At 41.3% G+C, this 27,647-nt stretch overlaps 2 protein-coding genes across 2 annotated transcripts in view; one reads left to right on the top strand and one right to left on the bottom strand.

Moving 5' to 3' along the window:
* LOC150105302 (transcription factor HES-1-like) overlaps positions 1-27,647 on the bottom strand; it is a 138,760-nt gene that overhangs the window by 90,798 nt on the left and 20,315 nt on the right. The window lies entirely within an intron of this gene.
* LOC150105303 (transcription factor HES-1-like) lies at positions 11,354-17,566 on the top strand. Its single transcript, XM_090394677.1, has 4 exons — positions 11,354-11,621; positions 15,139-15,234; positions 15,873-15,960; positions 16,507-17,566. The coding sequence occupies exons 1-4, from the start codon at positions 11,574-11,576 to the stop codon at positions 17,379-17,381; spliced, it is 1,107 nt and encodes a 368-aa protein (XP_090250803.1). The 5' UTR covers positions 11,354-11,573; the 3' UTR covers positions 17,382-17,566.

Below are 27,647 nucleotides of genomic sequence, written 5' to 3'. Positions count from 1 at the left end.
GCTGAAGTTTCGAGAAACTAATTCTTTCATAGGATTTTTCTATAAGAGTACATTAGAACGATATCACAATAATTTACGATTGATTACAATCATCACAAGCAGTGATAATGTTTGGTGATCTTTTGCCCCTGTGTGTGGTAACGAACATGTCTATGCAAAAAAAAGTGGATAAGAAAGGACCAGTTTTCCTTGAAAAACAGAGAATAAGAAGAGTCTATTGAAATTATGATTGAAGATAAGAAGTATTTAAATCTAAAAAACAAGGATACCGCGAAGATGCGGACGAAGCTATCAGAAGAGGTAAATTGTAGTGGTGAGTAAAGGCGATAGGCTTAAAGTGTTTGCAAATGATATAACACACAGGGTGTTCAAAAAGTTTTGTGTTTTTGCATTTCATTGGATCTGGTATATGGAAAATGTGTTAGAGAGAGAGAGAAGCATGAAAACGAGAACTGTTAAGGATGGGAGGCTCCACCCAAAAACCCAGGCTGCTTGGATACGTCTGAGATACAAGTTAGTAAGATAGTTGCATCCCATGACAAGGAATGAAGAATATTCCACTTCAGCTCAGAAAACGAAATGGGTAAGATTCTAAGGGATGCACTGGATGGACTGTTGCCTATTGACCAATGCTAGATATGTCATGAATAAAGGAGGAGGTTTTTTGGCATTGAAAAGTAGTCAAAATGATCGGCATTAGTGAGGCCAAGTTTAGAGCCCCTTCTGTTCGATCGGTTTCGACGAAGCCATCTTCGTCGAAACCGATCGAACGTCGAAGAGAGATTCAGGTTCCAATCCTGTCTAGGACGCGAACAACCTTTATCAGGGCTTGTCAGTTGATGTGTTAGCCAGTCTCATATGAGATAAGAGGGTTTTCTTCCCACAGCCATATTGTGGGAAGAAAACCCTCTTGGGTTTTTCTTGGGTTTTCTTCACCGAAAGTGAAGAAAACCCAAGAAATTTAAACACAAGAAGGGGGGGGATTAATAATGATAGTGGAAGGACTGAATTAGAATAGCAGAGATTCAAGACGAGAGAAGCGGGTTCGAAACCGATTGATATAGAATTGGAAGTGAACGAGAGAAATATATAGTGGGGGTATTATTACAGGTTTTAAGGTGCAGAGAATAAACGAATATAAAACATCAATTATTTCAGGATTACTTCAGTTGTATCACGTGATAACATCAGAAGATATCGATGGGTTCTTCGTTTTACCTTCAGTTAGCCATGCTGTCTGACTTCAGAGGAAATAAAACGCGTTAGGGTTTCTGGAAATTACGGCAATTACGACACAGGCAATTACGACACACTTAAAACATCAGAAACAAAGGAAAAGAAGTTAACATTCGTGAGAAACTGCGAAGGAGGAGTTCAATGGATGCAGTGTCGGGTTGCGTTCTCAGAAGTAGCAGGATCGAAGGGGTAAATGTTAAGTAGAATCATTAAGTAGATGCTGCCTTAGAAATGAAGTGGAATTAAAGGGAGAAGGTGATGAACATAAGAAGTACGAGGTTCAAGACAGAAGGAATGATAAGTAGGGTACGGAAGGCAAACTCATGAGAGGCGACAAGAAATGAATTATTTTACTCTTCCAGGTAAACGAAATGTTTGGGAATTTTGGTGAATGCAGATGGAAGGCGACGGCACAAGTGGACCAGCTGTTGGGGAATAATTTTATTAGTCCTCGCAGAAGTTATATGGTTCCAGTTAGGGCCTGAAATCTACGACGCCTACAGATCACTTCGCGTCTTTATAATTTATTCTTATAACGAAGTGACAGCTGAAGGCAAGTCGGGGAAATGGCTACGTTGATTTAACGAAGGCGTTTGATAGAAAGCCAGATGGAAGGTTATTGCACGAACTGAGCAGATCGGATGGATCTGAGGGTAACTGTGTCTAGGAAAGAATCAACGAGGAGGAGGAAGACTGATGGTATACACCATCAGTGTTCGGGTTGTGTGTTTAAAAACAAATTCAAACGTCCCTGGAAGCCAGGGCTATTCCTCAAGATAGTCAGAGGTGAAGAATGGAAGTCATTTGACGTGAAACGTGTCAAGAGTGCGTAAAAGTTTACCACCCGGACTCAATCCTATGAAGCAGGTCAAACATGGGGCCACACCTCATATTTTGAAATGTGTATCTCATTTATTTAGAATTGCAAAGTTCTCGTATTTGAAATATATTTAAACAGTGCAGAATTTTCAAATGTCGATATAATCATAATTATTTTAAAAATCATTAAATTATGGAGTATTTCATCAGACAAACAGATGAAGCATTAACTATATCATAACATAACTGAAATGCGGCGTAAAACTTCCACGATATGCTATAAACAAATAGCATGGAAAACTGATAATTAAATAATGTTTATCGAATATGTAGGCACAATAATCGATGTTATATCTACAAGTGGGCTAAACTAAAGTGTAGAACACAAAACAAAATCAGTATTGCTAAACAATATCAGCTATTATTCTCTTGAATCTCAAGATGGCTTTCTGCATCCCATCATTTTCTATTAATACGAACAACAAATTGCGATAATCTTAAACAGGGCCAAAACTTCCCACTAGTAATTCGTCGGTCCCTCCACTGGTATATAGTTAGAGATTATCGCCCAATTTTTCATCATTATCATTTGTGTCTTTTTCCCAATGCTATCGCGGCCATTAATGTCACAGAATTCGTCTTCCTGTCCATTTAGCTCCAAGCCATCAAAATATTTCTAAAAATTCCGAAGTGCTTAAACTGCAGAGACTTCCCTGGGCTGTCGTCGAAATTTGCCATCCAGGAAGACGCGTTTCACACTGGGGTGGTCTTCAGAACTGTCATATGGCGTCTGTACCGTGGGTGGCGTTCAGTCATTCCCCGCAGTACCGTATAAAGGTTTGCCACAGGGCTGAGTTCAGGAGACTCACTCGGACCACCCCAGAATGCCTATAAATGAGCAGTCTTTTCCCATTACCCTTCTTGAGGGACGCACAGGGGGGGGGGGGAAGGTGTGTGCGTTTCCCATCAGCACTGACTTGCGATGCTATTAACGTAAAAAGATTTCTTTGGTTTATAAATACCTCCCCTTAACACTTCATCACCTGCAGACGGTGTTAAAGGTGAAAAACAGCATCGGACAATAAAAGAATTTGCCCCCCATTTGGATTTGTAAGCGTGAAGTAAAACCCCAGGACTTAACCACCACTAATAACAATGCGAATAATAACTTGGATCAGAAACAGCTCATCCAGGTTACAAAACGCGTCAAGTTGCAGACATCATCATTACGCACACGCACAAAAAAAGAAAATGTATTGGTAAGAAAGTTTACTTTTATAATTTTCTAAGATCAAATGTTTGCTGAATTCCAGTTGAGATCAACTAGGTGTTTGCATCCTATATTCGGCACACGTCAGCAAAAATGGTTCAAATAATCTACCCAATTTACCTACTGCTAGATCACGTTCGTGCTGTTACCATGGTAACGGTAAGCTATGCAGAGAAAAAGCGAAACTGGCACGATTGTCACGTGATACTGTTTGGTTTTTGTTGTTAGCATTCGCGATTGCTGTTAATGCATGTGGTATCTTGTTCCGTCCACTTTCACCACTAATTAACAATTTGTTGCTGGCAGGTTTCTGTCCACGCAGCAAAAACGCGCATTTTACCATTAATTTGAGACGTTCTCAGCTTTCCTGCATGGATTTGTGCATATGTAGCGTGCCTCTGATGTTTGTTACTACGATTACATCAGTAGGGATCGGAACGTTGTTTGTGTACGAAGAAAATCCGTCGTTATATCCACGGTGCAGGTCTTTTCTGTAAAAATTGCAAAGGAAATCCTCCCCCCCCCCCCCCAGTAAGTCCACCACCGCCGAGAAGGAAGCGTGTAATATGAGCCGCTATAGTGCTGCTGTTATGCACTTTAGGGCCACGTGCCTGCGCGTGGTATTTCACTGGAAAGAGACACCCACGGGGCAAGGTCGCCGGATGGATCGGGATATTTTTCTCAAGAAGCAGGGCCGTGGATGCGTCAAGCATTCCCATTCTTTCCCACGATCTGCAGGTCTCTACAAGAAGGATCTGCCCGAGTGTGGAGATGCCGTCAGGTCACGTCATCCCACAATTATTCTGTGACCTGCGTTGCACAATACTCGTAGGATGTGGCGAGTGCATTCTCCCGTCCACACTTACGATATAAGACTGTTTTAAAGATTTTTTAAATGTGCCGATTTTATAAGAATACAAATGACTTATGGCCACTTACAGAATTTTTTTTTTTAAAAATATGCATGAAGTTACAAAAATTGCAGATGCTCAGTCATAGGTCGTATGCGATGCGTAGTGTGTATTCTCAAATCGTCTACTCAACTCCCCCCCCCCCCACGATTAAACTCTGAGTGCGCTACTGATTCTGCATGTTTCATACAAATTCCCAGCATTCAGTGGGATTTAAAAGGCAACAACTCCACTCTGAATCCAGCATGTTCGTTGGTAACTGTATACGACGATGCTGACGAAGGACAACATCATTAGTACCACGAGCATTTAGCACACAGTTGTTTCTGTGTGTCCGTCACATGTAGGGAACTGTGAGAAGCGGACGGACACAACTGACAACCCTCGCGCACGTCTCAGTAATTGTAGATTTTAATAACCATTTTTAGAATTCGTTAAAACTTTGTCTCGTTTGAAGTATTTTTTCCCAATTTCTTTATGACGTCGCACTCCTAAGTGTTTTATTTATTTATTTTCTTTCTTTCTTTCTTTCTTTATTTATTTTTTTGAGGGGGGGCATTAAATGTGTTCGTCGTGATCGAACAACGCGCGCGCAATCTTAGAAGGCAAGCGTGCGTCTGTCACATTTCCACGTTTAAAATCTCGGCCTTCACCCACGCAACTCAAATGCTGTTGAGAAAAGTTTCGCAATTGTGGGCTTTCTTCTTTTCACGCGTCGAATGCGCGAATTCGCTGCCGAAGTTCTCGTTTCTAACGCGGTCAGGTGTTTCGCAAGGGCAGCTCGTCACAACAACGCACATCATGAGCATTGCCGTTGGCCCTTTGCAGATCCGTTCGTCAGTTTTGCTTTTAACTGTTTCTTTGAGTTTGCCATCGAAACCACCTTTTTTTTTTTTTTTACAGCCGAGCTAACGACTGCGCGTATTGTAATACGTGCTGAGTGAAATCGCCACCTGTTACAGCCGTGAACGTTGGATTCTGACTTATTATGGTGTCGTGGGGAGAGACGAGGGGGGTAAAATGGGGAGGGGAGAGACACTGATGGAATGGTTGTTGTCCTCCGAGCAACAGCGCTGTTGATTTTCACTTTCCCACAGTCTCTCGGCTTGTCGGGTCTCCGTGCGACCCGACTCAGTCACATGTTCATTCCGTCATCGCTGCCGTAGCCCCGGTGCTTCCTCTACCCCTTCTTCCCCCCCTCTCTCGACATCGCCAGGCGTACGTGCTACCAAAGGCCCTGAAACCGGTTCCGACAATGCGTGTCTCGTGGCTCGGTGTTTACGTGTGCAGTCGTGGACCGTGGTCCGTAGAGCGCGCCAGGAGGCGGAGTTTTCCCACACTCCGCACGAGTGTGGGGAAGGGGAAAGAAAACGATGGCACGTGGACTCCTGCCAACAGATGTCTGCTGGCCTCACATTACCGTCGGAATTGCGCGCGGGTCAGAGCCGTTAAACTACGCCCACAGAGCAACCAATCAGCGAGATCTGGTCGCGCGCTAGTGCCGTGGTGAATGGGGAAATGATTACGGTGGGGGAAAGCGCCGTACGGAAAGTCACCGCTGTAACGACACTAATCATCTCGCGGGTTTCGTTAGGATCTCATAACCCCGCGATTGGTTTAGTTAATGGGGAGGGAGGGAAAATGGGGGACGCATAACCTGACGGTTATGAGGTGTTGGGAACGTATTTGTCCTGACTTAAGACGATGGGAAACAAGTGGACTCTTTATTCTGTCTCCGACTTTAATTGGCCTTATCACACCGGAAGGGAGTGCTCCAGGGTTCCGTCTTGTTGGTATGTCGCGCGCGCGCGCACACACACAGAAGGAGAAGCCACCGATCGCAGGTCAGTTATTTCTCCAAGATCCCCTTCTTGCCCAAGTGGGAATTCGCATTCGACCCGTTCTCCAGGTTAATGCGATCGACACTAATGAAAACCGCATGGATGAAGCACGTGAATAATCAGGGAATGGGGGGGGGGCGGGTAATAAAAGATGGGATAGGGTATCCGCTATCTCTAAGAAATTGAAAACGTAAGAGAATCCATGTTGGAACTTCTAGGGAGGGGGATTGGAACGGCCCGAGCACCAGGGGAATACTTTTAAAAGTTTATTTTTCTTTGTATAAGACGTTTATAACAAAAATTGTTTATTTTATTTATTTATTGTTTTGTGTGAGGGAAGGAAGAGGAACCTAGAATTCCAGAGGACTGATCATAGCGCTCTCAGTACCTAATGTTAAACAGTTCACAGAACACATCCACTGAATTCGCACTGGGGTAGCCGAAAAGCAGAGGGCCCATTCCTGTCTACAGCACAATTTTTATTTCTTTTATAAGGGATGCGTTCATCGTCACTACAAAAACCAATCACGCAGACACACGTTCCATTATCATAACCACCTCTCAGTTAAATGGGGGAATGCGAGTTCCAATACTAGGTTTATACGGATTGAATCCTAATCCATAGAACGATCGTAATATCCCAGTTATTGAATTTTATATAAAAAAATTAAATGATTGAACTCGAGCTATTTTAATTTCGTTTCCGGATGACTTGGTCCTACTTAACTGGGAAAGAGACCAAAATTAAAACACCAAGATCGTAGTTATTTTATTATTTAATATAATTTATGCCTGCATCAATGCAGGGGCACGGCAGATGCAAACCGGTCCCATCAAGAATAGTTCGGTACTATTCTTGTTATGCATCTCGGCAGCCAAAAGGAAACATTGGGGAGGACTGAAAGTAGTTCATCTGAAGATTTCAATTTCAAAAAACTGACGGAACTGTCAACGGGTTTTCCGGGAAGAAATACCCCTAGCAATTTTCATTCTTCTGTGAATACAAAAGGGGGGGGGGACCACACCGCTTTTAAAAGGTCAATTTTCAACCTGTTCAAATGGGCACAATTCGGAGGGGTGTGTAATGTGATCATAGATGCGATTTTTTTTATGACGCATAGCGGTTTTGCCGGCTCAATCACCGTTTTAGTTGGACTCGTATTAGTTTACTTTCTTACCACCCTCCCGGTGCTCACACAATTCACAATTGAAAAGTAGAGTCGGTCCCTCTCCTCGTGATTATCTACGTTCGCTTCTGTATTTGGCTATGGAGTTATTTTTAGAGTTGCCGCCCTCTATGGGCGATAAAACTGCCCACATCTCCAACAGAATCTGAACTCCTAACACAGTCGGCAGTTTCGCCAGGTTTTTTAAACCTCTAGAGCATTAGTACTGTTGGTGGGTTAAGGAATTTTTCATTAACATACTTTTATATTTTTGAAAATTTTTATTTAACTTCGTGCCCATGACAGGATTCGAACTCGCAGCCTATTTGTCGGGGAGCAGACGCGCTAACCATTGAGTTAAGCAAATATAAGAAAAAAATCAGACCTCCTTCAGGAAGATTTCTGATTCTTTTGTCTACCCCATCCCAACAAGAAAAAAAGTTGCCTCATATGAATAACGAACAAATCTATGTTTAGTGCATTATAACAATATAGACATTAAAAAAAATTTAATTGTATGTTAAATACACTTTTAAACTAGCCTAAATCTTTGTGTTTCTAAAAATGAACTGTTCGGTGATTTACATTGCGAAAAAAAGGTTTAACGTTTGATTAAAATCTAAGAAAGCTTTTACTGACAGCGCACCTCCATTCCCCCGCCACACACATCGATTGAAAAGACCCAGGTTCGAATCCAATTAACCGATGACAGGTTAGACGATTTCAATGGACAAACTGGCCATAAAACACACGCAAGTAACATACATAATACAATAGCTTTATGATATTCCAGTGACTAATGAAAGCATCATTATCGACTCATGTCAAAAGGCCTCTCCGTAACACAAACTAAAAGTGGCATAACAAGGATTTTCTTAAAGGCAATTTTTAAAATGTTTTATGACAAAAAAAATTATTTCAACAGATATTCCTAATGAAATATGCCATTCTTCTTCTAGCATAATGCTGTTTTATGGACGTGCATTTTCATATGCAAACTCGCACCATCGATACACATGCAAACAAAGTCACAGTCTTTGTGTAAAAAGCCGATGGAGTTTGGCCTTGTACAGCTCGATTGTCTCCCCTGACCACCCTCGAAAAACAGGTTAAGCTACCTACTACAGTTGTGCCAAATGCATGAAATTCGCGTTTATGTGGCCCCCTATTGTCAGTGATGAATGAATGTAGGGGGTTCATTGAAAGTCAATGTTTCCAGTGATGGGTGACCACAACTTCCCCATCTTTCATTCCATATGTTAATCCTCATTCAATAGGGTTTAGGTGGGTTATTTAGCTAGTCCAGATCAGGATACGACGGTTATAAATGACTGGAGCTCTTTCATTCTATTTTGAAGCGTGAAAAACCAAATGAAGATGCAGATCCTGTTGCTCAAAACTTTAAAATACTCCAAGCTGTATAGTATCCCAGTTGTATAGTTTCTACTGGAAAAATCGCTACAGAGGAAGCAAGAACAACCAATCGAATATATTTTCCCTAAGTTGTGCAAAAAAGCGTACTTTACATCTGGCACAGAACCCTCCCCCGTCGTGTTAATGATGTGAAGTGGAAATTTCCGTGAAAACAATCAGTCTACATTGTCTCATACACGTCATCCTAGAGCGTGGACTTACACTGTCATGTGTCCGTCAAAGCGGAAAGAACACTTAAAAATCTCGTAGCAGCCGTGACCCTGTAAAGGATCAAAAGTCAGGGTCAGTTGGAGAGCTGTTTTTCATGACCATTAAGGGGGGGGGGGGGCGGAGGAGGAAGCGGTAGACCTTGGCGATTGTGAAAGATGGACCGTGTATCGCTGAGGTGGTGGTGACATCCTCCTCGAAAACTATATCTACTGCTGACTTGCGTAGTCATTTAGTTTGCATGTGCGCGAGTATGCTACAAATGGAATTGATAGGTGCACGTGCTCTGACGCATGCACATCTTTTGCATAATTTCAAATCTATTAAAAGGTCTCTTCTGATTGGTCCACTGATCACTGCTAGCAGAGTGGGGCTCTGACTTTACTGTTGTAGTGTGTCGAAGATATTTATTTTTCTATGACATCAAATGTTTTTTTTTTCTTTCTAATAACACAAAAATCAAACATTTTGAAAATTTAAGTACATCCGCAACCAGTTTTTTCTTTAAAATGGAATTTTTTTTTCACCTTCTAGAAAATGGGATAAATGAGTTTGCCTTTGAAAATATTCAAGAAGTTTTGTGTTTGAATGAATTATTTCCTTTTGAGAATGGCAGTACTAAGTGATCGTGAATTTGAGCTAAACAGAACGGTATTGAATCGATGGTTTTTGAGCTCTTGAGGTTTCTGATGAGAGCCAACAATTTCGAAACAGCTGTCAAGCCAGTGGCATCCAAAAGCACTAGCTAACAAAAGGTTAATATATGAGCTCTGGATAGAATCTATGCCGAAAGTTACATCATCATAAGCTCTGATAATTTATAATCAAAAAATAAAAAAGTATAAATATTTATCTATTAGCAATCTTAGTATAAATTTAATATAAAAAATTTAAATTATCTTCTTTAAAAAAAATCAGATTTTGGATAAAAACAAAACATTACTTCGTTGCCAATGGTTACTGAAAAGAGTAAAGCCATAAAAAGCATATAGATGGCGCAAATGCATTCACGTATTAACAGTGGCACCTAGCGATGTCAACAATATATTATAACCTTGCACACACATTAAAAACAGCGTTTGCTTCTCTAATCTCATTGCACAGGTGTGCAGCAGGATAAAGGAAGATCTGCAGCGAAGGTTAAGAACGATAGACCTCCGGTAATTATAGTTTGATGTTCCTTCACGAACCCTCACGAAGCGTAATCCAACGTGCGAATTATGGAACTCCTGGATGGGTTGCAGTTTGGGAATAAAGAAAAGATAAACGTACTAAACATTGCTCTCCCCAATGACGTGTCTGTTGGGTTTCAGAAATACTAAATCCCAGTGGCATTGCTAGAGCTTTTCCGCCCGGGGGCTGTCCCAGAGTTTGCCGCCCCTCTCAATACACACCAAAAATATCAAAAAGTCAAAACGACGTGTAGGGTAAGATTCAAAGTGTAGCCCGGGGTGGACCCCCCCTCCCCAGCTACGCCACTGCTAAATCCCCTGTCTACATTTTTCATAAAATACATTTGGGATTTATTTTTAAAGTAATGCAAAGATAAAAAAAAAAAATCTCTCTCCCCCGATATATATATATATATATATATATATATATATATGTCTAGCTGTTACTCATCGCACTCTTTTTTCAAATCTCCCGAAAACCCCTTCTCGGAAGGCGGGTATCAAAGATTCAATCAATTCTCACATCTATCCCTGCCGCCAGTTCATCGCGCAGGCAAAAAAACTGACACTCGAAGCAATGGAACCCACTGGAGGTTTTTTTTTGAAATATTAATAAAACGATCACGTGTTGAAGAGGGGGTGAAGAAGTACACTTTGCAGCTCAGGGACGATTTTTTATGAGATTGTCACTCTAACACACAAAACTCCCCCCCCCCCACACACACACTTAGTAGAATTATCACCTTGACTTCTACTCCGTTCTGCAAATGTGTGACCATTTTCTCACTCAATTAGTCCCATCTTCTCATTGACGGTTACGAACAATCAGGTGACCTGTGGATGTCACTTTACAGCGTCCAAGTCCGACTCTGATGTCGTCAAGAACAGGACACCTACTCATTAATCGCCTTCGCAACTACAAGTCCATTTTGACAAGCCTTTTTTTTTTTTTTTTTTTTAGTTGTTTTTGTTTTTACCTCGGAGCGAAATACGGGGGCGACTGGCCAGCTCTGAGGGCGAATTCAGAGAGTCTGGTCAGCGCTGTGTCGACTTCACCAGGCTTCTATTATCTGTTTGCGGCCACCGGGGGTGGATGGGGGGAGGGAAAAGAGAGAGAAATCGCTGCGTGCCGCACCAGTGTGTGCCGCGGTCCGGACAGCCACCTCCAGGCACGATCTGGCAACAGGCTGCTGTTACCAGACCCCCGATCGCCTAGTGTGGGAACGCTGCGTTGCCTCGTTTCTCACACGAGGCGAGTGTATGCTTCGCTGACCTCGTATAAATGCCAAAGCACCGGCCGTCTCGCGTTCCCACACAGATGCACTTGTTGATTGTGTTGCGTGGTTGACCGGGTGCCCGATCACGGAATACAGCATTCCGTTACACACGTCGCTCGCGAGTGGTTGTGTTTGTTCTCTGTCCCTGGTGTGTTGTTGCACCGCAGACTCGGCAAAGTGCTTTTGGCAGAAGGTTCGGTTCTCTGTCGATAAACCAGCACGCTGGATTTGTGCTCCAATATGCCGGCCGAAAAACCGACCCTGACGAAGGTCAGCGAAAACAGGCGGGTAAGTTAATATGCCTTTTTAGTCGCAGTTAATTGATCGCAACCCTCTCTGGGTGATGATCACTTTTAAACGGCCCCTCATCATTTACTGATTACATTAAATGCCCCTCCCTAAGAATATTCCTCCTGAGTGGGTATGAAATGGTTCGTCTTAAGATATCCTCATAGTGTCATGCTTCCTAAGTGTTCTTCACGGGATGAGTTAAAGAACTCTTGTTAGTTCTTCTGTTTGTTTTTGTTTCCATGTGTGCGCCTGCGCCCGGGTAGCTGTAAGGATAAAATAATAAACAAACCTCATTCAGCGCTTTGGTTTATTGTAGGTTAAGTGCACAAATAGAGTCATCAATCCCTTGTGAAAAGTGTCAAACATAGTTTTTTTATTTATATTTTATTTTACTTTAAGGACAAAATATTTCTGATCCTTGCTTTTTCGTTTAAATTATAATATCTACCAAGTACGCTTACAACGCATACAAACGTTTGTCTTGCTAATGATTAGCAGGGTTTTGTTTAGTCTCTGGGTGTTCCGGTTTTTCTGGCTGCTTTACTAATACAAGCATCTGCAGTTTTCAACTGCTTAATATCCTACAGTGAAATTGAGCACTTGTGGAGTGCCTTTCTGGTAAATAATCGGAGTGATTATTTACAAGGGTCTGGAGAAATGGAAAAAAGCAAACAGATACAATGCACGAAGTGTATGGGCAGCAAAAAAAAAAAAAAAAGCAAGAAAATAACGACGGTACAGTAGACAATATCACTAAGAAGACTGCTCTTGCCTATTTAATCTTTGTTACCCTGTTCCTTACCTGAGTCGTGGCAACAAGAATATGCGTGAAAGAAAACTGACAGCTGAGATGTCCGGTTCAAAGAAAAATCCGATGGAAAGTGTGAAAACGAAAGCGAAGAAGGCACTCAATTTGGTTGGGGGGGGGGGGGTGAAAAAGGGTTATCTGATTTGTTTACGCCAACAACGGGTCAAAGAAGGCTAAGAGACAAGAATATTATCTTTATCATTCGTGTGCGTTGACTACAGTTTGTACCTCAGGAATTAAAATTAAAAACAAAAGAAAACATTCCCACTGTTGGAGTGTAAGCTAACCAACTTTCATTTCTTCTAGTTCTTGATGGGTCTTTTCAATTGAAGTGTTATTCCGAATGAATTTATGGAGATGTGGAAAAGAAATGAGCACAAAAATACACATTTTGATTCGCTTAGAGTGTTTAATCGGAACGTCTGTGCGAACATAAAAAAATGCACGCATTTAGATGAAAGCTAGGAATGCGAATGGGGACTTAGGGCTGCTGCAAGACTCGCATTTATCCAAGAAACATTCTGTTATTCTGCGCACCCATTCTCCAACTAATAGGCTGCGGGTTCAAATCCTGGTGTGGGAATGAATGTTTTGTCAGGTAGGAGGCGAGTTTCATCGGCAAGTGAGAAACCACATCATCCTGGAGCAGCTTGATAGTTACACGTTAGTCTTCTGGATTATGTAGCCCTTCCTCCACACGGTACTAATGTGTAATGGGTTTAAAACCATTCGTATGTGGCATTTCATCCACCACCCTACTTAGTGGTGAAAGCATGTGCGCAATTGTCATCTCACGTGCAAGTAGCTCGTCCTCCATACAGAAACGAGTTGCAATATCACCATTCTCACGGAACGACAAATACGAAAATTCCCATGACGAGCAAGGAGACAACCCTGCACAGGGTTGTTATTCTTCACCAAGCCAACGCTGTGGGGGTGAATGGAATGTGCACGTGTCTAGAACTCCACCTCTGCTACACACACACACACACACACACACACACACACACACACCAGAGCTAACAATGACTGACCTTTTCCATGCCTTTCGAAGGCTACCAAAACATTTCCGGGTCTGTCTCACAACCAGGCACCATCCCATCCTCCACAAACTCCAGAGAGATATTCGACTTCCTCTTGACCTCCGACTCTCCATCTCTGCAAGAGTTTTTCTGTGTTCTTGTGTGCACTGCCATCTGGTGGTTGAAGTGCAAACAGTCAAGAATATCCATCGATGTCCTGTTTCGTATGGAACACGGTAGGGTTAAAAAAGAAGGCAGGGTGACATCCCGGGACAGAGTCTAGCTTTCCATTCATTACTGTTTTGTATTTGTCAAGGATACTGCGGAAGAAAATGAGAAATGTTACCCTCCCCCCCCCCAAAAAAAAAAAAACTCGCTGCGCTTGTGTTTGCTGCTTGGAAAGTCGGCTGTGACGAGGTGAGCTTCTAAAACCGGGTGAACTTAGAAGAAATCGCCAGAGCATAGCATGGTTTAGTGTTGAATGATCCCTTAAGTTCCATAATTATATTTCCTTCATTCTGACAAGCCAAAAAGGAAGCACGCTTGTAGCAAGATATTTTTTTTTATTGCGCAGACCTCCATTCCACCAGCCCCCTGGAGGTAGGGGAGAACTTCCGTATATTAGGAAGACCTGAGATCTCATAAGTAAATGGATTTCTCTCCCGGAATTTTTCATTTCGCAAAAGGGACAAACTGACCGAAGAACACACAAACAGTTAACAGACGATAATCCGGTCTCCTCATAGCTTTAGTTGCTTCGACAGTAATTCAAAGTAGCTTAACCAACTCCAACCTGACCTAACAGATTAGAAGCAAATGCGATCTTCACTCCAAGGTTTTAACCGCCTAATCGTGGAGTTGCTGATACAATGTTTTTTTTTTAAGATGTTCAACCGCCTTGCAACCCGATTCCTTGTTATGCTTCCTGGTAGTTCCCACTCCACAGTGACTTTTTAAAATTAATTAACGCCTGTAATTACGTGTTAAAACTTCCTGAAAAGATAAAGCGTCGAAAAGGTGGGGAATAAATACTGTTCGTGTATTTTTATGTCTTACACTTGTCTGTAGAGGAAAAATCTGTAAAATTATTCAGAGAGGGGAGGGTACACAATCTGATTTACAAAATAGCTCTTGTCACCTGGTCAACAGCGCACTTATACGAATAATAGGTGATGTTGTCGAAAGCTAAATCAGTTAAACACTATACGATTACCACCTGATATTTTCTACACAGTCTGTGCATAATGAAATTTAAAGATGCTGGGCAGGATGTCAAAGTCTGAATCAGGAAGGAATGGATTCTTTACTGCATAATAAATCAAGATACCAACGAAGTCATGAGTTCCGTACAGGAAGAACTAAAAATAAATGCTCTTAAAACAATTAGGGGATTGCAGGGGGGCCACTAAGCATTTAGCTGTGTGGGGGGAGAATAGGGGTTATCATAATCACCCTCTTTAGATCTAAGTTATAATTTATAGCTGTAAATCTTAAAATTAAATGAATGGGACTTAGCTTAGAACTGCTGTTGGCAATTGAAAGAGTCCTTGACTAGGCTGCCCAATTATTCATTCTTCTTACAACATGTGATATCGCACTTGAATCTATGACTTTCCTTAAATCTTAAGTGTTTTAATTTATGAACTATTAAGTGTTTAAAATAACCTGTGTTTCTTTTCCTCAGGCCACGAAACCCATCATGGAGAAAAGAAGAAGGGCCCGAATCAACCAGTGTCTGTCTGAGTTGAAGACCTTAATTCTGGACGCCTTGAACAAAGATGTAAGTGGATTTCTTTATTATTAATAACAGTTGAGAATGCTTACTTAGTACAGTAGAAGAAGCCTCACTTTGCAAACCCTTAAAAGCGAAAAAGGAAATCTTTATATCTGTGTACATTGACTCATACGTTTGTGTAGAATGGCGCGTGCTGTTCTTCACCCTCGGAGAGTGTGGAATTGCCACACAAATATCACTCTTTCCTCAAAGCTGGAATATCCTGCCCTTATTGGGATGGTGTTTCCACTTGTGCAAACACAACACTACAACCCACACCTAGTAGATGGCGCCATAGTCAAAACTCTCCTTAAATTGCCAACTTGGGAAAGTCTTGGTTGCGAAAATTCAAGGCCAAAGATAGGCAAGGCTCACAAGACATACTTTGCTAATATAGTTGATTTTAACATAATAAACAGCTCTTGGACTTACTTTGTCTTCGCTGACTTATGAAATTAGAGGACGCTGAGGTTTCTTTTTCACATCCACCGAGTAATTCGGATCTGATAGCATGTAAAAAATTACCACAAGACACGTATCGTTTCTGTGTTTATTTTTTACCAATTTATTAATTAATAAAATGTGAAAAGAAGTACTGAAATCAATTAACTGTGTGTTTGAAGTTGAATGTTTTTCTTTTGTAGCCATCCCGTCATTCTAAGTTGGAAAAAGCGGACATCCTCGAAATGACAGTTCGCCATTTACAAAATGTTCAGCGCCAGCAGATGGCAGGTGAGTGACTTAATAATATTGTACTTCATTTAGTCGGTCGGTTGCAGTGATGACGTCACATTTTATAAATGACTCAGCGCTTAATAAGGAGTGGGATATTTCTCTTTCTGATTAACAGGGTCGGATTTGCGTTTTTGACACCCCCCTTTCTGTTATTATTGTAATGCAATATTTAATAAAGTTTAGTGCAATTAAATTCATTGTATTAAATAGTTACAAATTTAAAAAAAAAATGTACATTTAGCGTCGTAGGCAGCTGCCTAAGGCATAAACACTCCTTTGATTTTCGCAGTAATCAGTGATGTGAAAACCCTCTTCTCTCCCACTCACATACCATCTATTATACGTGTAGGTTAAGCAGGCGTTACATTCACTCACCAGAGGGCACACTGCGACATTTAAAGAAAAGACAACCGATCATCTATAGTGCATTCGCCGATATCAATGATCGAAAGTCATTTGCGGTTTTTGTTGAATGATAATTACATATGTGTGTGTGTGTGGGTTAACCTTGTGTTGATCATTTTTTTTTTTCCCCCTTTTCAGCTGCCATCTCCACTGACCCCTCAGTACTCAACAAGTTCAAGGCAGGCTTCAACGAATGTGCCAGCGAAGTGTCCCGATACGTCAGCAGGATCGAAGGCGTTGATCCCAGTCTTCGACAGCGTCTTCTGTCTCATCTCTCGAACTGTCTCACGGCTATGAATGCGGCCACGCCCTTCTCCATCCCTCCTCCGGGAGTAGCGGTGGCATTCCCGGGGATGACAGCCAACTTCCCGGGTCTTTTATCACCGTTACAGTCTCTCAGCGTGCAGATACCAGGGGGAGTGGCGGTACCCACCGTCGGTTTTCTTCCTTCGGCCCCGCAAGGGACCGTGATCGGAGGAGGTGACATCAATAACAACAACACCACCGCCACAAACGGAACATCTGGTCCCGACTCTTCCCTTACGGCTGCCGCCGCGGCAGCTGCTGCCAGCAAGCTGTTCGCTGGCCTTCCCGTCATCCCGAGTCGCCTTCCCAATGGCGACTTTGCCTTCCTTCTCCCGAGTCAGGCTCTGTCGTCCATCAGAAGTCAGATTCCGAGCCAGCTGAACCTTCCGTCAGTTAGTTCGTCCGACGTCGCCTCATCTTCGGGGATTGAAGGTTCTCGTGCTAGTCAGTCCTCCTGGCCGCCATCTTCTCCGTTGTCTCCGAGGTCTGCTAGCCCGTCGACTTCGATCAGTAGTGCACTCAGCCCCACTGGAAGCGAAACGGGCTCCGACTTCCTGTCCGAAGTGCCGAACCCTCCTCCTGCACACATCCATCGAGAAGAAAGCACTAGATCTGCGCGTGAGGACATTCCCAGTGTTAAGGTCGAACTGGTCGATCCAGCCCAGCCTTCACCGGCAGAGGGCGACAGTGTTTGGAGACCGTGGTGATTCTTGCAGAACAATTTTGTCGTATTCGAATACCAGAGATGAAAAAACTGCTGTGGCGTCGTTAGTTGTCATGGTAACCAAGGTCGATACTACCATTCCATCCGAGTGGCAGTTGTAAATATGTACATTCTCTCATTCCGCTGTTGTGGGCTTTTTAAATAAAAATGTCCAATTTTTATAGCTAATTGAATTATTCATTTGTTGTCCAATGTTACGAGTCAGGCTGTATTTCACTTCGTTCATAGTTTATGTCAAAACTCACGAGTAGCAGCTGAATGCACACTTTTTGACACCCAATGCAAAAAAGCTTTTCATGATTTGGACGTCTACTTTTATTTTATTTATTTGATCTTTCACTTCATTTCAACGCAACTAAATTAAGTCTTAGGTGATGGCAGTATACTTTTTTTAACCACTAAAAAACAGAAAAGCTGAATATTAACCATCTTTTCGGAAGGGTGTCTTGACATTAAGTTTTGTCACATTATTTCAGTTTTTACATCCATATTTTTAAGAGTTTTGACAGTACGAAATAAAAAGATTGTCATTTGTTTCGTACCATGACTAGCAAAGAAAACACTTTTTTTCCCAAGATATTTCAGTTGTAACTGATTACAATTATTGCACTGGTTTTTGTCGGCGTATGAATGACGATATAACAATTTGTATAACTTGCGACGTATTTTTTAGAAAAGTAGATTATAATCTAAGTCAGTGGCTTCTTTTCGCCTAAGATTAGCAGTTCTGACAGAACCGTCGTAGTTTCTTGTGGGTGATACTAGTAAAATGCATGCAAATCCGATCCACGAAGGTTGGTATTATACTCAGTGGCAGCTCGTGGGTTGCTGCAACTTTCGAAATATACATACACACTCTAAGGACAGTGTATACGTGTTTGGATAAAATATCAAAATTATGGTAAAAATTAAAATAAAAAAATAAAAATATTTCATCAAAACATGAACAAATATTGTTTATTATCGATAAAATTACAGTTTGGTATAAATCAAAATTACTTTAAAATAAAATCCATTCCTTTAATTGTAATTAAAGAAATGAATTTACAATTTTTGGACATTACAAGTAAATCCTTTAATTGTAATGTCCAAATATTTAAAGAGACGGAGTAAACACGATAAGCACTACGAACACTCTACTACTGGCGCAAACTATGCCGCATTACGCTAATAGCTCGCATCTCACTATGACGTGCATATGCTTGCGCGCGTAGCAATATGACACTGCGGTAAACACAGTGCTGCTAGCGCCCTCTTAAGTGCTACAAGATGGATTTTTATTATTTTTTTATACAAAATAAGAGAATTGTATAGGATTGTCGATGATAAAATTAAATATTACAAGTAAATATAAATAAATTAATAAATATATTTATGTATCGAGAAAAATTGGGGGTGCTGCAGTTCCGCACTGCCTATGCACGAGTCGCCCCTGATTATACTACTCTAGTCTAAGTGCGCAATGAGTTGCATAATCATAATACTTACGTAATACATGAAATTGAACCGTGTCTGGACACGGTTTATTATCATCTGCAGTGATTTTCCATACTAAGGACTCGGTTTTAGTAATATAGCAGCTTATTTAAAAAGTGGCTGTTTACTAAAATAAAGTGCGAAAAAAATCACATTTAGCAGTTTCTGACTCTAAATATTATGTTATTGATCATAGTGGATGTATTCTGATGTTTATATCGCGTTTTACTGGAATCAGCAAAAAATTCCAAATTATTACGACTGATTGGGAGGCCACTAAAAGTGAATTTGATCTATTTGAAATAGAATACTTTTTCTTTTGTTTTATACAGAAAGTTCATTTTACAAATTTCCTATTCTGAGTTAGAATAATCTCAATCCGAATTCAACCCCGCTATCAGTGTTTGCTCAAAATTTGTCAAGAGATGGGAGGAAGAATGAACGGTGGCCTAAAGATGGGTGCACCTCTGTCCTGATTCCTAAAAAGGAAATAATACAAAATGTAGCAATTATAGAACTATTAGTTTAATCAGTCATTTTACCAATCAAAAGTTTCCTAAAAATCTTCCTCTATAGGATGGAGAGGAAAACCGAAACGATACTTTCACAGTACAAAAATTTCGGTTAATGATGAAAAATTGGAAGACGCGAAAAGATTCATCTACTTGGGAAGCGTAAAACACAGGACATTAAAGCTAAACCAACTGCTGCCCTTCAGAGATTACAACTTTGGAAGGACAATAAAATACAGCCAACTAAAAGATTACCTCACCGATACTCTTGGTAATAATGTTTTATTATACGGTGTGAGCGATGGAAATTGCTAAAGGAAGATGAGAAAAAACTATTGGCCTTCGAGATGAAGTGCTTCAGAAAAGCCTTTGAAGATATAGTACACAGCACACGTAGCGGATGAAGATAGAAGGAACGCAAGAAAATGTCATAACTAAAATACGTCGGAAACAGCCCCGGTGGTTGGGCCACGTGAGTAGATCAGATACTTTACCTAAAATAGCACTAGAGGGCCATCTAGAGTCACCTGGATAAAGATATTAGAAAATGGAGATCCCAAGACCTGGAGAGAGAATGTTAGGACTGCCGCCTTTATTGGGTCCCAATGGCCTACATAGACTACGGGTGAAGAACAGCATTGTTGGTTCAATGCTGATATAAGATGCACATCAAGATAAAATGATACTATCCAAGACAATGCTGTTTGTGCACATTTCCTCAAAATCTTAAGACATTCCTGACGCTACGAAAGCTTAAAAGGATCCGTCGAAACTCGCCATGCTTCCATCAGTGGGTATTTTTAGTCCCTGTAGTATTCCTGGTGGGGCCACAAACTTACCAGGCTTCCCTCTGGTGGCGAATGAAGGAAACCCCTGACTGCTCCGAAGTATATCAATACAGAATCTGGTCTTCCAGGATGAGAGCTAGGCAAAGGGCTAACAACACATTCCTGGAAAACTATTTGTATCAGTACGACTCAAGAAGAGGCGATTGGATTATGATTGTAGAACACGAAATAAAACATTATAAAACAAAGAAACACTTTTTAAAATGCCCGGATCAGAAATTCATTTACTCAAATTAAAATTAGAGGCAATACAAGAAAGATGAACTGGAACAGAAATAATTTGGAAAAATTCTTTCTTTTCTTTTTAATTCCCATCCTCGCCATCTGGGGACATCCAAATTCTTCTTTGGATGTCCCCAGATGGCGCAACATTTGATTAGATGATTAGATAGGTCTTGGCTTAGATACAGCAATACAGATATAAAAATACAGATATAAAAGAATATCGAAATCGATTCAATGAATACTGCAACAGAAATTCGAGGATGCGCAATAAGTCAAAAGAGAAGAGATTAGTTTCATTAACAGAGCTTTAGCAATAATAATAATAAAAGCATATGAATAATTTACCGCAGCCGCAAACTTAGGATTAAACACAGGAAATATACAGAACTGAGATGAGATCAAGCATGAAATTATCTGTACCGTACAACAATACGTGAAAGGCTAGGGCAATCTTAGAAACTTTCTATAGGTGCAGCATATATGCTGCGCCTATAGAACGCTTTAGCACAACTGTAGAAGGATACAAAATAGCTAAGAAACCGAAGTTTATAGTTGCGTTGATTGTTCAACGTAATACAAAACTGAAAAATGTATTTTCTAGTGAAATTTTTCTTTTAATGTGGTGCTTTATATTTTCACAAATTTATGGAGATCACAAATTCGGAGTGGATAAGATTTTAACAAGTACTTAGGTTAAGAAGAAGTGGTAAGCCTTTGTAGCAAAAAAAAAAAAAAAACTATTTCGTACCACGGAATATCCATCTCCGAACAAGAAAGCCTGTAACAACTTCGAAACATTTGGGAAGATTTTCGAACCACCCAAGGTGAGTTTGCCAATCTCACACGGGTCCATAGGAGGATACACAAAATTTAATCAGTGTATTGTCCACATTTGAATGCGCTCACCTTCGTAGCTTCGGGCATTAACAACGTTCTTTCATGTCACATCCTGCTTCCTTCCTTCCTTCCTGGTCTGTCGGTTTTGTGAGGTACTCGTTTCGATCGACAAACCACATTGGGATGCGGCTAACTATTGTATCCGATGCAAAGTTTCGTCTACAATAACATAGTCCTAATTTTTCTAGTTTGACTGCGCACTTCGTTTACCGAATAAGCGACGAAGTCGAGCACTCTTACAGGAGAACAAATTCACACGCAAGAACTTTAATTTACAAACCCATTTTATAGAAGATTACAATTTAGATTATAATATAATGTCTGAGAGAGCCTCCGTAGCTCAGTCGGTATAGACGAAGCCCTTTGGTCGGAAAGACCTGGGTTCAATTCCCCTCAGTGACGTGAGGAACCTTTACCTGGTCTCTTTCGACGAAAAGTGAGTTAGCAAGTTTCATATGGAGGAAGAAGGTTTTTTTCACCCGGAAACTATGGTGGTTCGTCCCTCAGAACAAGCAAAAGATCCCCGTGAACACGCGCATCTATAGACATAGGACACACCGGGGCATCGGGCCAACCACCTCATCTTCGAGTTAGGATTGCGATGTCCAAGAATAGATGGAACAAACCTCAAGGATTAAGTAAAGTGAGTAAGTATATAAGAGAGACTACTGTGAATAATTGTAAGAAAGACTTAATATCACGCCCGTCGATCGGAAAGGCCCTAAGTTCGATTCTCGTCATGACGAGATAAATCTTTATATATATATATATATAGGTTTTTACTGTTGAAAGTGAGTTAGCCAATCTCACAAGTAGCAGTTTTTCTTTTCTTTTCTGGAAACTTGGGTTTTTTTTATCCCGCATAAAGGCAAATCGGCCATGGAACAGTCGCAATTTATAGATAAAAATATTATTGGTAGTGGAAGGCGGTAGATGGCGTGTCACCGAATGGTGGTAGTGTTTTTGTGTGTAGTTGGAGTATTAAGTAGGTGAGGCTGACGGCTGTGTGTAGTGGAGTAGAGTGCCCTCCAGCGATGAGGCCTTCGTGGTGCTACCTAATAATAACATACTGAATCCTCATAAAATTGAAATAATACAAATTATGCTGTTTCATTTATGAAGTCAAGCTGAATTGTGAACGTTAGCATTCGCTTTAAAGATCATAACTTCAACATTATTCGAATCTTTTTTTGAATTTTGTTATCTGTTAATCCGTACATCCAGTTGGGCTCCTTTTGGGCTGGTTTTACTGATTACAAACAAAGGATTATGAGCTGAAGCACTGCCAAATACGAAAATAACTTGTTGACCATGGGAGGGAGGAAGAAAGTCTTAGCTTCATGGCCTGACGAAAGCGGTAATGGTTGTAATGAAGGATAGCCAGATGAAACCCAATCAAAAGAGAAGCGCACCAACCAAGTTTGAACACTCTTCCTTAAACAGCCACTTTTAAATAAAAATTAAAAAATAAATTGAATATTTAACTTGGTATTAACACGACAGAATTCGGCTGAAAATACTCGGCGAAAAAAAAATCTACCAAATAATTTGTTATGTGTATGTTGTGTCCATTTTCAAAGATTAAACTGCCTCCCTGGCTATGCGGTATTATTTATTTCAGTCACCTGTCTGCACTTTGCCTTCCTCAGCAAAGAACGTGCCTTAATTGTGACGTCACTGTACGTGAAGGAATTGCGTGTTGTCATAGCGTACCTGATGAGTCTAATGGAAGAATCGGCCATTTTTTTTTTTTTTTTTTTTTGTTACTAAAAATAGCCGTTCGGTTACATGTCAGAAGTCACGACCGCCACTGTGTCACGGAATTTCCAAGTGACTACGACTTACTGTCACGAGGGAGAAGACAGGGTTTAATAACCGCTCCGAGGTCTCGACGCAGGACAAAAACTGCCGAAGCATTCATGGGAAACTGGAAAAAAGCCGACACCGACGGTTGCCGTGGGTGGTTTGCAGATGCCCTGTTTGTTCGTAGGTGATGCGTCGCCATGCGTCATTTCACATGCGATGTCGCTCGCCTACGAAGGTTGTTGCACAAACGTTACGGCTTCACGGAACTATTTCTTGGGCTGGAACACAAATCCCGAGCTCTTTCCACGCGACATTGCGACCTTTCTCTGCATTTCATTTTATGAAAGGATTGATCACGTGTCAGAATTAATGACGTCATTAAAAACGACGTTTGCTAAAGCTCTGACGCTTGTGCAATAACCACTTCAAAACGTCTTCAAGCAATGGCGGCGTCTGCTCACTAAGCCAAGGACTGTATATTCGCATATTTCATTCTTGACGACGTTAGCTATCACACTACTGCTACCCGTGAAAATAGAGAAACAGAACTGTCAAACAAGATTCTCATTATACAGAGGGGGCTGTTGTTTTTAGGTGGGAGATGAATTGTATCGCCCCAGTTAATGGAATTTTGAAGTGGCTTAAAAACGTTTTATGTTTGGTCTCTAGATTACACTTTCCAGATTATAAAACAAATAACTTTAAGCCTTTCGTGGCAAATCTGCAAGGTATGTAGCCCTTCGTATATCTACGGCATTGTTTATCCTTTTTTTTAAGTGTTTTTAATTTTATTTTAATTAAGAACAAAACTCAGTTGTGTCCAGGAGAGACCACTCAAACTTCAATTTGAATACGCCACCTATTTTGGTTAATTTCTTCTCACTCTCTCTCTCTCTCTCTCTCTCTCTGGAAATGTCAGTTATCAAATATAAATATTTCAGTACCTAACTCTTGGCATGAACTATGTTTATGAACTATGTTTATGGCACTCTGTTTATGAGTAATGTTGATTTTATATAAGCAAACGCTAATTCAGACAAAACTAAAATATCGTGAAGATTTGAATACTAACACATTCTTATAAAAATTGTGAAGCTAACAGACGAATAGAATTGATCAAAATAAGTTTCAGAAAATATCTGAATTACTACACATGTCCACATGCAACAATGTATGTTGGGGGCCCTTTTAAATGGATCTTTTAAAACCAGCCTGCCTAGTTTTAAATCATCAGAATGTGGGTTCGAATCCCGCTGCAAGTTGGGGTCATCTTCCCTTATCGATGTTTGTGAAAGTCTTTAGGTGGAGGGTGAGCCTAGCAGTAACCATTGCCTTGCTTATTAGAGGTCTGAAGTGGTTTGACGAATTCCATGTTTGGTGTCTCCAGACCATCCGCAGTTCTCATCAAACGCAATTGGCTTACCGTTCACAGATTGGTCTCGTTAAAACAATCGCTTACTGATAACAAAGATGACTTGATCGTGATGTTAGAAACGACTCGAGAAATTTTGTACCAGTTTTGTATTACTTAATAGTAGGGGCTGGCAGTAAAGTAATTTACGAGGGGATAAGAATCTAGATCTCCCCTTAAGGAGTGTATACATCGGCGACGGATCCGAGGTCAATTTTGTAAGAAATCAGACTATCTCCTTAAGAATATCTTATGTAGACTAAATTTTGGAGATCATGACGAGTATCTAAGTTTCATGTTCTATAATTAATTTAGTTAATTCTTTCAAAGAAATTTCACAGATGGTCACTCAAAAGTCCCCCATTGTGCATTTTGCATGCAATGAAAAAAGTCACGCGTCTGGAAAGTTTTTGGAATTAGTTTCCTTCTGAGACATCGTGAGGATATTACAGTTGTTGATCGTTTTTCTTCCAAGAAGTTGAATGTCTTGTGTCATTCGACTGACAAATCGAAGGCGTGTGAAGACTTTAGTCCCGTACTTTTTCTGAGGTCCACACACGCATACCCCTTTCCAGACCCCTAATTCAGGAAGTGAACCAATTACGATGACACGCAACATTTGGCCCTCACGATGGTCGTCGTCCCAACCGCACAGAAAGGCGCTCGGCTCGGCTTCTCAATATTTACCACCACAGTTACGGAAATATTCTTTCCGCCGCTTTGTCGTACTTGCGAATTTACGAGTTTTCTATCCTCCGTCCAGTTCGATCGCATGCAGGTATCGCGAATTCGGCGACCATCCTCTTTGTACGGACGATAGGAAGTTATAAAACTGCGCAGAGCGGAGCTATTGTCGCCAGCTACTTTATTATTTCCCGCACTGGTTGAAAAAATAATGGTTTAATGTCTCTCGAGCCAGCCACGTGCCCTCTGTGTGCACCGAGCACAACAAAAGATTGCACCAGAAAGATTTTTTTCATCCATCTGCTCTCTTTCTCGGCGAGGCAGCTGATAAAAGTGCGTGTGAAATTGGTTCAATGCTTCTCGCAAATTGAATGTGAAATGCGCATGCACTGCAGATTCAAAACGGTCGCATGCTAAAATACAGCATGAAGACCTCCCTCCCACCCCGTACTACGGGAAGTAAGAAGAGCGCGTGTATTGTTTCACGTCTTGATTATTTATTGAGATGTTTACTACTTCTGCTAACTTAGAACAGTTTAATTATGTTACTGGATAACATGACTGAGAAGTGTCAGCGTTAAGTACCGTGTCCTTTCAATGCGGATTTCTCCTGTCTCCCTCTAGTGTGCAATTTGCTTTTACACACATACTCATAGTATTTTAATAACCAAATAATTCCATGTGGCCACGTGGAATTTTTTTTTCCTGTAAGTTCATTCTTCAGGGAGATCAAGTTTTGAGAAAAGTGGGTTCTCGCAGAGATCCTGTTCTGTCTAGTGGTATTTTTTAAAATTTTTTTTTCATTATTATATATATTTTTTTTAATATGTGAAAACCAACCTACATCAGCTCAACGAACTATCATTCCGTGTTACAACATACGTTTGTTGGTGTTTAATTCAAATCCCACAATGAATAAAAACACGAGACTGTAATTATCTCAAAACTTCTCGCAGAAGTTGTCTTAACGTAAAAAAAAAAAAAAAAACGAACGGGGGTTATCAAATACACCTTGAGGGAAAACTGAGGGGATAAAGATTACATTACTGGTGATCGTTGTAGTCTTAGAAGGAAAAAACCTAAATATATATAGTCCGAGAAAAGAGTGAAATGATCATATATAACCTAAGGTAAAAGAGTATGGATGATCACCTATAGCACATGGAAAAGACCGGGTGTACCGATGTCCATTAGGTCCTCTTCAGCAACAGACATTTTAGTTGTAGTAGGGTCAAATGCAATTCGGATGTCTACGAAAGCAGAATTCTACCTGTTGCACATCTAGTTAGGCTTAACGTTGTTTGTACGATATTTTTAAATTAATATTCGTCAGATAAAGCGTGCAAAGTTTTATATCCATTAATCCGGTCTCATAGTTCATTAATCTTGGTTATTTCTCTGAGACTGCTGAAAGTTACCGTTCAAACTTTCAATTTTGTCAACATGTTTAAGACAACTTCTGCGAGATTGGCTTAATTCGAAATTCATTTGGCGAAAATTATCGACAAATTGGCTTAGTGAGTGACGATGAGGATAATGCAGGGGTGAACGAAGAAGCCTCCGTGGTTAATTCTTCTATCATCTTCAAAAACTAATCGTCAAGGATGATTGCGGGATGTGTCGTTCCACCCTCGCTGTACACCAACTTTTAATCGTCATTTATTGAGGGAGAATGGCTCGGTTGAGCGTTGGAGGGGGGGGGGGGAACAAGGAGGGCGAAGCGAGCACAAAAGAGCGACTCCTCAGTTCATTACTTGACATCAGCGGAGTGTAAACGAATCTGGGTTGGAGAGTAGAGGCATTTCGTTGCTTGCGAGGAGAAGCTAAACAAAGACACATCATTCCGCGTTCTCACGTTCTGGCTGCGTGCACACATACGTCGTGCGCTTTCTTCCGTTCGTGCGCATGACGTCATGCAACAAAGAGTCGAGCAGTCAGGGATGGAGCAGCTGCACGAGCCGAGCCAGTGGTTCCGGCGGGTGACAGCGGGACTGTGGGAACATTCCTGGAGGGGGTGGAAAGACAGGTGTGAGGCCTCCCGGACTCGGGCCGTGGGAAACGGGTCTGCATTCCGTTCCGGCAGAAAGCGACGTCTCAAGGTGGACACTCCGCTCGCGCTTGGCGAAACTGTCAAATGTGATGTCTCGCGATGCACTTGGCACGAGGGCGGGTCGGGGGAGGGGGTGCGGAGGACGAGAGAATGGGATGCGAAGCGCAACGTGTCGACCAGGAGGGCGGCACGCAGTTCGCGAGTCGAAACTCAGAGGGCGCTGCTGGAGAGGGCTCGAAAAGACGCACGCTATCGCCTTCGGCAGCCGGGGTTAATCAGAGAACTACGGGGGTGGTGTGTCAGCGGTTCACGATTTTTTTTTTTTTTTTTTTTCATTCCC

This window comes from Typopeltis vanoorti, chromosome 6 (genome assembly GCF_054136105.1).
Source record: "Typopeltis vanoorti isolate ZY-2024b chromosome 6, IOZ_Tvanoo_1.0, whole genome shotgun sequence".
Taxonomy (NCBI): Eukaryota; Metazoa; Arthropoda; class Arachnida; order Uropygi; family Thelyphonidae; genus Typopeltis; species Typopeltis vanoorti.
Note: the sequence above shows the minus strand (reverse complement) of the source record. Positions and strands in the feature narration are given on the sequence as shown.

What these genes read in the sequence shown, in the direction of transcription:
- LOC150105303 (XM_090394677.1), top strand. Translation starts at nt 11,574, where the DNA reads ATGCCGGCCGAAAAACCGACCCTGACGAAGGTCAGCGAAAACAGGCGG. An exon ending in TGGACGCCTTGAACAAAGAT is followed by an intron (nt 15,235 to 15,872) that starts GTAAGTGGATTT and finishes TTTCTTTTGTAG; the next exon opens with CCATCCCGTCATTCTAAGTT. An exon ending in TCAGCGCCAGCAGATGGCAG is followed by an intron (nt 15,961 to 16,506) that starts GTGAGTGACTTA and finishes CCCCCTTTTCAG; the next exon opens with CTGCCATCTCCACTGACCCC.